At 34.0% G+C, this 12660-nt stretch overlaps 1 protein-coding gene across 5 annotated transcripts in view; it reads left to right on the top strand.

The window, feature by feature from the left end:
- The window catches only part of LOC145241281 (uncharacterized), a 292029-nt gene that overhangs the window by 57984 nt on the left and 221385 nt on the right, over positions 1 to 12660 (top strand). For all 5 annotated transcript variants that reach the window (XM_080104025.1, XM_080104023.1, XM_080104024.1 and 2 more), the window contains exons 6-9: positions 6725 to 6911; positions 10226 to 10419; positions 10651 to 10782; positions 11589 to 11823. In XM_080104025.1, coding sequence (XP_079960151.1) covers positions 6725 to 6911; positions 10226 to 10419; positions 10651 to 10782; positions 11589 to 11823 — 748 coding nt within the window. The remainder of the gene's footprint in view (positions 1 to 6724; positions 6912 to 10225; positions 10420 to 10650; positions 10783 to 11588; positions 11824 to 12660) is intronic.

Genomic DNA, 12660 nt, shown 5'->3' with positions numbered 1-12660 from the left:
AAAGCGTTAACGAAGGGGGTGAAATGGCACAAAATAGTCCCAAGGTCGAGGGGTTATGCCAGATTCGTTTAAGCGGCCTTGATAACCTATAAAAACGCAAACTAGAATGGCCGACGTTGTGTTACAGTTAAAATAAACATTTACCTAATTTTCTAAATATTTAAAATATATTCATATGGAAATAATTCGAAAATGTTCACAAATTTCAAACAATTTTGTCATAAATAACGTATCATAAAACAAAGTAGCTTCAATTGAATTACGAAACTGAATATTTTTTGTTGGTAACACATGGAGTGTTGATAAAAAAACTTTCATACATTATTTATGACAAAATTCTGTGATTAAAGTTGTGAAAAACAAAAATATATTATTTCAAAATGACATCGTTTATAGAAATGTAAAAAACAAAAATTCTCATTATTTTTTTTTGTGATAACACAAATGTTAAAACAACAACAACAACAACAACAAACAAACTCATATGTCGTGTATAACGCTAAGTAAGCGTTCAACAACCAACCTATTCTTGTTGGTGTCAGTTTATAAATATGCGCTATCTGCTCATATGCAAATTATACTTAATTTGCATATCACTATATCTCGTTATAACGGAAGGGCTTTATGTCGCGAGTACTTCTTCTACTTCTTGTGCCCTCCTGAACAATTTCCTTTATCTCTCTCCTTTCCCTTGGAGATCTGGATCTATCATGTCTTTCCTTATGATCGAATTGTTCCTCCTGCATACTCTGAACTTCCTTTTCTGACTTGTCCCATTCTACTTCTTCCTCTTCTAACTCGTCCCTCTCTACCTCTTCCTCCGCAGTCTCATTTTGCATTAACTCTTCTGTTATGTCAATAGTGGACAGCTCTGAAGGCATTTCCTCATCATCTCCTTGTGATCTTATTTGGTCGGCATGAGCTAGAACACTGTTCCTATTTTCTTTATTTAATATTGCAGTATTATGTCCTTTCTGCATAATAAATTCTGCTGTCTCGGTTTCGGTATTCCTATTTCTTTTGTACCACATCTTTTGATTTGTGGCATATGACATAGTCAAAGGGGATCTTAATTACCTGCCTATTGAGGCAGATGGACTTTCTGGCCTGCCTGCATGTGGAATTGTTCTATAACTTAGTAATAGTCTTGGTAGGAAAGCATCGATTTTCTCGTTCTGTTGCAAGCATGCTTTTACTGTCTGGACCATCCTTTCCGCTATCCTATTACTTTGGGCGTAGTAGGGAAGGATCTTGTAAGGTTTGCATCCTATTTTTCTTAACCATTCATGCAAATCAGCATCCGCAAATTCTGGCGCGTTATCCGTCACCAATGTTCTTGGTATCCAATTTCTCAAAAATATTACTCTTAATATTTGTTTTACGGTGGTACTTTTTTTATCAGGTACTCTCACACTTTCAGGCCAACCTGAATATGCGTCTACTAATATTAATAATAGTCCTATCCCACTGACATAGGCATGATCCATGTGTGCTCTGCTCCATGGTTCTGCTTATCGGGGCCACACATGTATTTGCTTTTGCTTGAAATTCCTGAGTTGTGTGCATTTTTTTTGCATCTTTTTAGATAGTCTTCTACATCTCTTGAGTACCCTGACCACCATGCTTCCAATTTTAATCTTTGTGTAGCTGCCACTCCACAATGTACGTCATCGTGTACACTTTTTATAACCTGTCTCCTCTGTGTTTCTGGGGAGAACTACCAAGTCTCCATGACATATTACCCCGTTTTCTATAGTTTTATTTCTTGGAATTGTCTTTCAGCCATTGAACAATTTCCTCAGCGATTCTCTTTTATCCTCAACACTATTCTGTTTAACACTGGGTCATTTGTAGTTTCAGTAGCCATTTTATCTACAGATATTACATCGGTTTCTACAAGGTTTCTAATTCCTTGTCGTTTTTGTCCTTAACCTCTCTATAAAACATCAATCTAGATAAGGCATCAATGTGCGGTATCCTATTCCCTATAACATACTCAATGTCAAATTCGAACGCCATCAGTCTAATTGCCTAACGTAATATTCTGGACGTTGTAACTTTCGGTAATTCTTTTCTTGGGTTGAAAATAAATTCCAGTGGTCTGTGATCACTTTTCAACAAGAATTTTTTTCCGATCAAGAACTGTCTTGGTCTGTCCGTTGTCCACACTATGGCTAGTGCCTCCCTTTCTATATTAGAATAATTGTGTTCAGTCGTTGTTAATCTCTTCTATAAGTACATTACGGGATGACCATCTTGTGACAGAATACAGGATATGGAATGCTCACTAGCGTCAGTAGTTAGAGTTATGTCCTTCTTAGGGTCAAAAATTTGTACTATTGGCTTTTTTGCCAGAATCTGTTTTAGGTTTTCAAAAGCTTTCTGTTGGTGTTCTAACCAAATGAATTCCGCATTTTTTTCTTAACTTCGCAAATGGTTCTGTCAACTCATTATATTTTGGTACATATTTTCTATAAAAATTTACCAGACCTAAGAAGGACTCCAACTCTTTTTTATTTTTTGGTGTAGGTATGTATTAATTCCTGCTGTTGTATAAATTCTAGACACATATTCAAGGGCATGTTTGTAACTGTTCTATTAGCGTATATCTATGTGCCGAATTATGCATACCTTCAATTAATCTTAGTTGAATTAACTCTTCTTCAGTTTTCTGTTCTTCTGTTCCTAGTTTTTGGAATTCACGGTATTTACTTGCACTTCTTAACCGGTGTAAATATTTTACTATCGGTTCATCCACTTCCTGCTTCATTGCCATAAACTTGGTCCTTTCTGTAATCACAAGTCTTTTTTTCGGCCTCATGTTTCTCTTGATAACCTGACCTATTTCTCCGAAAGTCATTTTTCTCTAGTTCTCGAGGGTAAACCATTGTAGCAACCTTCATAATTGCTTCACATCCAGCGCTAACCATGAACAAGTCGGTGATTTCATTTTCCCCTTCGCTGTTTTTGTTGTCTTTCAATATTTTGCATCTCACATTAGCAGCGAAGCAACGAATCCACGTATCTCGGTCTTCAAGGACCAGAGAATCTCCTATTGACGACGCCATTGATATGTCGTGTATAACACTAAGTAAGCGTTCAACAACCAACCTGTTCTAGTTGGTGTCAGTTTATAAATATGAGCTATCTGCTCATATACAAATTATATTAAATTTGCATATCACTACAAAAACTATTTATAGAAATCTACAAAAGAAAAATTGTCGTTATTTTTTTGTAATAACACAAGTGTTGAAACAAAAAAAAACTATTTATAGAAATGTAAAAAAATGAAATTTTTTTTTTATATTGTTTCATGATAACACAAGAAGTATCAAAACTAAAATAATTTAAAAAGAAAAAAAAAATTATTTCTATATGGTTTCGTATTTCGTTTCATGTTTACTGACTTCCATTCCATATTTAGGTAAACCGAATCTACTTCAAGCGTCTTAACTTTGCATACTGAATTTTTGGACATAACCCAAAAGTGCATGATACTGAGGCAAATACTTTCTTTTTCACTGCCGGAAAATTTCCCCTTTTTGCATTGTGATAGCCTCTAACACTTCTCAATCTAATAATCGAATATTTCTTGGAATAAAAAATACAAATTTTTTATTTACCTTTTTTTTTTTTTACTCTTCTTTTACCTGAAACAAGACATATTGCCACTTTGAACGTAAGGTGCAACAATTTGGAATCGTGTCTAACAGGAAACTATGGGGAGTTGAGCAGTGAGATGTCTGTTCACATTAGATTTAAACTTCTGCAGATTAGTACAGCCCTGGAAGCAGGAAGCAGAGAAGGAATTCCAAAGTCTAGCAGTTCATGGAAAGAAACTATTAGAGTAGATGGTTAATCGGAAGTATGTACAAGGAGGAAGCAAGTATGTTATGAATTCATCAAAGCACATTCCATTAAAATACTTGTAAAACAGGCACAAGGATGCGGCGATGAGACAGAAGTTAGAGCTTATTTGATAGTGCGGGACATTAGATTTGAGACACCTTTTTGGACCCTGTCTAAGAGTGAGAGACTAATGGTAGATACAGCAATTGAAGTGTTGCGACAATATGCTACTGCATTGCACAAAAATCATATTATAATAAATTCAGCAAAGAAATATTTTTAGCTTTGAAAATTTGATAAAATATTCTGATTTAATTCAAATGTATTAAAAAAATTTATCTAGAGAAAATCAATGTCAAAAGGAATGACAAAGTCGATCGATACGAAAATAAAATAGATTCTATTGCGGACAAACAACTTTGGAGAAACAGTCAAATATACAATCACTGATAAGAAACAGTTTTGTTCAAAGAAGTGTCTTGGTATGGGGAAGTGGCTCGAAGGGTCGAGATAAGAAGTAATTTGATAAGGTGTAGAAACGTATCTGCAATTTGATTGTCCACCCCCTTTCTTTTTCTTCTCTTTCACAGACGCGATGTTGCTAGTCTCAGTCTTTTTTGGGACACACTCTTTCTTCTTCTCTGAAACCTCTTTCTCATAGAACATTTCTCAGTCTTTTTTTATAAATACTATTATTACTCGTGTTCTTCATAATTGTCTGAATTCCCTGCTTCCTTTGTTCCAGCTCGTTTGACTCGTTGGTCTAGTGGTCTTCATCAATTAATTATTTTGATACTTCATTATAATACAGCTTCCTATTCAAGTAACTTCTTTCAAGAACTGCAAGCTTTTTGAACATTTTTCTTACTGACTATTTTCCTCTTACATACAGCCCTGATCTTTTTAAAACTAATACCAATACACATCTCTTGTCTTAGAGATAATCATTTTTGTTCTTGTTAACTCATTACATCAAGTGGCTTCTCGCTTTGTCTGTAGCTATTTTCATAAAAGAAATAAAAAGTCTATACATTTCTAGAAGCATACGTGAAATACTAAGAAAATCTCTCTCTCTCTCTCTCTCTCTCTCTCTCTCTCTCTCTCTTTCTCTCTCTCTCTCTCTAAATATATATGTGTGTGTTTGTGTGTTACAGAAGCTCAGAATAATATCGGTACCGTCCGTTTCAAACCCAAACACAGCAAACCTATAGTTAGTCACCTGAAAAGAGTTTGACATAGATGACCAACTATGTCTCCTATGTTTGAATTTGAAACCGACGGTACCAATGTTGTTCTGATTTTTTGTAATGCAAATGTAAATATTATGCTTTTATTTTTAAATTTTGCTGTACACTCAGGTACCCACTTCGCGGATACCCAAGCATACAGTAAAGTCTTGAACTTAAAATTTGACCTTGACTTTGAAAAAATAGTGTGCACCATCCCTAGGTCGAAGACCATTATCATGTCAGGTTTGGTCATGATCAGTTCAGTGGTATGGGCTGTAGAAGAATATATATATACATAGGCTTTGACTTTGACCTCTGACCTTTATCTTGGAGAATGGTGTGGGACCATCATCATGCTAGGTTTGGTCATGATCGGTCTAGTGACATGGGCTGAAGGAAAGTTGTACACACACACACACACACACACACACACACACACACACACACACACACACACACACGCGCGTGAGCTACTACTTTATATATAAAGATATATGACAGAGTTCATGTATTATAACAATGTCTTTTTAATCTTTACAATATTAGAGAATTATTTTTCTCGTTATTAAAAAAATCATTCACGCAAAAAAAAAAACATGAAAACTGCATTCAGTAATATTTCACTTTGTTTTTCAAACACATCGTTGAAAATTTAAATTGATGCTTTTTACAAATGTGAGTTTAACATCTTATCTTCATCAGCAGACGTGAAAACTCATTGAATGCAAAACAGAAAATAGATAAAAAAAAACGATAATAAAGTTTTATGTCACACCTGTCAAATATTTTAGTCACAAATTTTCTCGGTCATTAAAATTGTTACACCCTTTTGTGGGTCATGTTCTTTTTTTTTAAATCATCTTTTTTTTTAGAAAAAGAAACTTTTTTTTTCACTCCGAATACGGTATATTGCCACTTGGATGCAAGAGATTACTATTTGGGATTGTATCTACATTGTGTGGGGAGTTGAGCAGCGAGCTGTTTGTTTCTGTTGCATTCAAACTCTTGCATTTTAGTATAGTCAAGGAAGTAGGAAACAGGGAGATAATTCTAAAGTTTAGCAGTATGGGAGAAGAAACTATTAGAGTCGAAGGCTTTCTGACATCTAGAAATCTCAGTAATGAAGAAGTAGCATTTTGGTACTTTTTGGATTAGTCAGGAGTATGTAAGTCGAGGGAACACAAATGCTATGAGTTCATCGGAGCACAGTCCATGCAAGCATCCGTAAAGCAGGCACAAGGATGCAACACTGTAATGATTGGACAGAAGTTGGAACTTGGCTGACAGTGCAGGACCAATTAGATTGGAAACTCTTTTTTGAACCATGTCTAAGAGGGAAAGATTAATAGAAGATGCACCAGCCCATATGTGGCAAGAGTATTCATGCAAGAAGGGAATGTAGAGATGTATATACTATGCAAATACTTTAGGCAGAAATTGAGGTAATACATCGAGTTTGGGAAATCTTAATGAAGGATAACTAAATAAAAAAATTAATGTTTACAATAGTTAGAAATGTGATTAACTATTTGGAAATTTCAACTCTCATTCATTTTTTAGTAAAGTAGTTAATCCTAATTTTTCAAATTTATTTCTGTAATGTATCAAATATTTCATTTTTTTTTTCTATTTTTTTTTTTCAGCTGAATGAATTAAGTCGACTGAAGGCTCTGCCTGATCTCATCCAGTTGAGCTTTGCTGATAACCCATTATCCGAGTTGACCCATTCACGAGCCTTCATCATCTTCCATATCCGTACACTGGAGATTCTTGATGGTCAGCCAATTAGTGCCATGGACAGAAGCAAGGCCAAAGAACGTTTCTCAATGGGTAAAAGAAAAAGAAAAATATAATTATTTTTTCTTCTTCTCTTTGAAGTCTTGAATGTTTGCAATTAAAACCTGTTGCCCAAGAAAACGGGAAAAATTATTTCAAATTTGAAAATGGTCAACTATTTTGACCCCAAGAACGCTGTCTATATCTCTTCTGCATTATACATTGTTCTTAAGTAATTTAAACTTTTTAATACTTAACCCCGGCTTTTTATTTTAACAGTGTATAATAAATAGTCACCAATTTGAATAATTTGATGAAACTGAAGAATCCTGTCAAAGATTTTCGGTTCAAAGTCGAAAGATTGCTTTTTTGACTAAATCGGGAAGCTGGCAGGTCATTGGTAAAAGTCTACAGACAATGACGGTCTATAAATCAATCAAAACAAAGATCAAAGTGCAGATAATTTCCAACTTACCTTGTATTAGAATGATGATAAAGTTTGTGCACCATGCTAGAATATTCAATATATTACTTTGGTGCTAGAATATTCAATATATTACTTTGGTTCTAGAATATTCAATATATTACTTTGGTGCTAGAATATTCAATATATTACTTTGGTGCAAGAATATTCAATATATTACTTTGGTGCCAGAATACTTAATATATTACTTTGGTGCTAGAATATTCAATATATTACTTTGGTGCTAGAATATTTAATATATTACTTTAGTGCTAGAATATTCAATATATTACTTTGGTGCCAGAATATTCAATATATTACTTTGGTGCCAGAATATTCAATATATTACTTTGGTGCTAGAATATTCAATATATTACTTTGGTGCTAGAATATTCAATATATTACTTTGGTGCTAGAATATTCAATATATTACTTTGGTGCTAGAATATTCAATATATTACTTTGGTGCTAGAATATTCAATATATTACTTTGGTGCTAGAATATTCGATATATTACTCGTATTCATTTCTTCGAAAATCTTAAAAGTTATTGATGAATTGGAAGTCATTTCCCAAGTTCATATCGTGCTTTAACTTTCTGTAAAAGAAATGTCAACAAGATCAAACTGATGATAAGAATCAAACGGGAAAAACTATCGCCCTTGAAAATCCCTCTCTTAATTTTCATTTTGTCTAATGTAATATTTCCTGAAGTTAAATTGGTTTCCCAATTCTTCATGCGATTCTTTATAGATGCTTGGATGTTGGGGGCTACTAAAGAAAATAATAATAATTTTCGAACATTTGAATACCTATGTATGGGGGACCATCTGAAATGCCTTTTTATAATCTATCCAGCCCATGACAAGGTTATTAGACCTTCGTTTGCAGTTTCTTAGGATCATTTTATCGATCAGAAGCTGATTCTTAGTGCCTTGTGATCTTTTGTTTTCAGCTTTTCTGTTCCTCATGTAAATTGTTTTGGTTCAAATGACCATAGATATTTTCAGACAATATGTTAATGAAAAGCTTTCACATAAGTGCGAGGCATGTGATTGGTCTAAAGTTTGTCAATTCATCCATTTTTGTGTTATCTTTCATGATCAAACTATAATGCCCTTTGTCAGCCTCTCAGGGAAGTTACCTGTCGCCAAACAGTCATTTATTATTATTATCATTATTATTACTATTCACATTTTGTGTCTGATTGTTGGTATTGCCGATTTTAGACTGATAAGTAAATCATAACAAATGAACATAGGCTATCAGCATTTTGTTTTCTCAGTCTTCCAGCACTTTCTGCAAGATTCTGGCAGTTCCAAACAAACAAGGTTTTTGAAGTTCTCCAACATTGCAATGGATCTCAATTTTCTCAATCCACTTGTCAAATCCTTTTGTCACACTCCTCTAGGGCTCCTATCACAACAGGTACAACTTCTACTTTCTTCAATTTCCACAGCTTTTTTTTATCTTCCTTTTCAAGTCTTGGTATTTTTCGACTTTCTCCTTTTCTTTTTCCTCCACATTTACATCAACCGACATCACTGCTACATCAATGATTATTGCCTTGTGTTCATTTTTGTCCAACAAGACTAAATCTGGTCTCCTTGCTTCAATCACATTATCAGATTGGATATTCATATCCCACAATAATTTCACATAATCATTGTCAACCACTCCTTCTAAAACATGTTCGTACCATTTTTCACTGCATTCCAATCTTCTTTTCTTGCATGTATCCTAATGGTGTTACAATAACAGAAGCCTGTTCTTGTGAGTAAATATGAAATAGGATAGTCAAGGATTCGAACTTGCGAAGCTAGATTTGGAATTGAGAATTCCAATCATAAGTTATAATAAATACAGAATCTTATTGAAAATAAGAAATGTGGAATCGCAATTGTTTAGCTCACACAAAATAGTTAGATATCTGTCCATTGGAAAAGGAGTGTAATGATAAAATTTGTTTCTGTGAAAATTAAAATAAGGAATTTAATCGTCAATTGAAATTGTAAACATATTTTGTAAAGAGGTTATTCGAAAAATAGGTTACTGAACTCGTGGGGTCATGTCAGTGTGGGATGTTTTGCAACGTGACACATGTCAAGGCAACGTGCTCGATGAGAACATGTTTAATCATGCGACGACGTGACGAGTTCTCAATATAGGTAGAGTTTTAGATGCAGTCTAGGAGTGAAGAGCCAAGAAGAGCCAAGAAGAGCCGAGAGAGAGAGGTCAGAAACAGCTGCTGACACCAAACCTTGGAAGCGAAGGTTAGAGAAGAAAAGCCATGTAAAAGAACTTTGAATTCCTCGAGCGAAATTAGGACCAGTCATGAAATAAAGGACGTCATCATGTGTTTTTGTATCTGCGTCGATATGAACACTCCTAAGACTGTCTCTATATCTCTTCAATGTCTCTTTATATATAAGACTGTCTCTATCTCTACAAACAAGAACACTAAATAAGAACTCACGTAACATACGCGCATATTTGGTACCTCTTTAAAATATCACCCACCACATAACAATGGGCCTGTCTTGCAATATTGCCATGACATCTCTCGTGTTCCTTTTGAGTTAACTTCTCACAACTACTGATGAGGTGTTGTACGTTATCACCTTTCTGTCCACACAATCAACATAAGGGACTTTAAACCGTTTTATGAATGAGATACTTCACATAATTAGCCCTGAACGCTTACTCCTGCACGGCACATATCAGGTCTTCTATCCCAACATGCAAGTCATATTTTGATAAACGCCAGGTTTTTCCCTTGCATCTAGTAGATCTCTACTACTACTACTACTACTACTACTACTACTACTACTACTACTTATTGTTGTTATTGTTATTAGTATTGTTGTTGTTGTTGTTGTTATTGTTGTTGTTGTTGTTCTTGTAGAAGAGATTATTAACCTTGAGAAAACGCTGGAGAATCAGGAAGCCAAGAATCAGAAATTGGAAGAAGAATACAACCAATTTATCAAAGAACAGAAACAAGCTGCGATTGACTGTGAAAATTGGAAGAAAAAAGATCAGGAAACATCAAGTCGTATCAAAGAACTGGAGCAAGAACTGCAAACAAAAAATGATTTGGTAAAAAACACCATTTTATTCAATTGTGATTGAGTTATGAAATATTGGCTTTCTATAATCTAAACACATATTCTGAAATGCATTGATTTAAAAGATCATTATCTACATCTGCCTTAATTTTTATCAGGGGAGATAATAAGATTTTAAAAAATATTAAAAAATTAAAATCTTAATATTCTCCGTTACCTGATGTTATTTTGTAATCTTTTTTGATATTTTTATTGTTTTTAGTTGAAGAAAAAAACAAAAGAGCTCCACAAAGCCTGTGAGAAACATTATCAATTGGAACAAGAATTGGCGTTCTATAAAATTGATGCCAAATTTGCCAATCTTGGAGACCAACCTGTTGCTGACCAAACTCTCGTAAGTCTTTCTTCTTTATTCATTTGTTTGCTGGATACTTGTTCAGATTCTGATCCTAGTTCTGGCATCATTGCATCGGCATCTTCCGGCATGGTTACGGAAGCAGCCGAGTTCACACACCATGCTGTGATTCATTTTTAAAATGATCACAAAAAACATTTTTTTCTGGTTTAAATGAACTTCATATTGAAATTTGTTATCTGCTGACAGCTGATTGCTGATTGGCTAATCATGTCATCAGCATCTTCTGGATATTTTCGCAACCATGCCGGATGATGTCAATGCAATGTGATCAGAACTTTGGCCAGAATCTAAATAAGTACTGTTTCGTGTTTTTGATTAATTCTACAAGAATTTTATTAACTCTATATTTTTTATATCTATTATTTTATTATTATTATTATTATTATTATTATTATTATTATTATTATTATTATTATCTTTATTATTATTATTATTATTATTATTTTATCTTTATCTTTATTATTATTATTATTATTATTATTATTATTATTATTATTGGACGTTTGCCCGATTTTAACAGGCAAAAGTTATAGCCATGCGTGGCAGAAAAATGAGAAAATAAATTTTCCAAAAAAAAAAGAAGCTATTTCTATTGTTTGTCTACTTTGTAACTGAGGTTACAATGTGTTGGGTAACGTTATGTAAATAAGAAAATGAATAAACACTGGAAGGAAGGGACTATTTTATATGATTAAATGTATTACTTCTATTAATGTTGGAAACTAGAAATTTTCTTTTTAAAAAATCGTCATTTACTGATAATGATCTGTTTAATTTTTCAGGATACTGATGATAACGAACCATTAGTTGAGAGTCCTTATATCGGGAAAGCACTTTTCAAGCCGAACCAATTTGCCAAGGAAGTTCAGAATTCTGCCAAGGTACAAAAAGCTAAGCTCACATCTCAGTCAGAAAATGATGAAGTCATAGATGGTCGAAACTTTATTCTGAAACAAAAAAATGAGCAAGCTGAATTGGATGAGCTGCTTCAGGAAAAAAAACAAGAAATAGAATCAGGTGAATATTTAGTTTTCACAAGGATTGTCTCGTGTTCATGTTTAAGGTAATGTTTATGTCTAGAGCAATGTTTATTTGTAGGGTAATGTTTATCGTTATGATAAGCTTCATGTTTAGGTTAATGTTTATTGTAACATACTGCATATGAGCGTGTGGAAAAATATCAGCAGCAGCAAAGCATGGCTGGCTTACGAAGAGATTAGTAAAACGTGCTTATGCAAATTAGAAAGTGTGTGCGAGAAGAAAAAAAGAAGAAAAAATGCAGCACATTGTCGGAGAAAGAATGTCGATGTTGAAGAAAATGGACATGTAAAGTTGAGAACAAGAATGGACTGGCTGTGGCTGGCATTCAGTTAGAGGATGTTTATTTGTAGGGTAATGTTTCTGTTTTAGTGTGAGCTTGGCACACCCAGGGTGTAATTCGGTGTCGTTAACCACTTAGCCACTGGCACCTTCCTGTGGTAGAAATAATGGAAATGTGTGGCTTCATGTGGTACCAAGATGGCACTGTGCCAGTTATTTGGGAGCCTCATCAATTCTATACTGGAACAATGTCATCATTAATAGCGTTTCTAAGCTACAGACATTCCAACAAGCGAAATAGCAGATTTAGTTTCAGTTTAAATATTTGACACTCACATTACTGTGTTACGTAATTGCTGTGGCTGGGTGTTCAAAATACCCTTGTCTAGTCTATATAATGTTAACATGTACTTTTGTTGCTGGCACAAAGTATATACACACATTGACAGCAAAGTAAAAATCACAACACAGTTGATCTACAAAAATATATGATTGTTTATATTTCACTCCAACAATCAGCTTTTTTGTGACAAA

This window comes from Euprymna scolopes, chromosome 20 (assembly GCF_053919585.1).
Source record: "Euprymna scolopes isolate OS-2025 chromosome 20, ASM5391958v1, whole genome shotgun sequence".
In the NCBI taxonomy this organism is placed as follows: Eukaryota; Metazoa; Mollusca; class Cephalopoda; order Sepiida; family Sepiolidae; genus Euprymna; species Euprymna scolopes.
The sequence above is the reverse complement of the archived record's forward strand: the minus strand, read 5'-3'. Positions and strand labels throughout refer to the sequence as shown.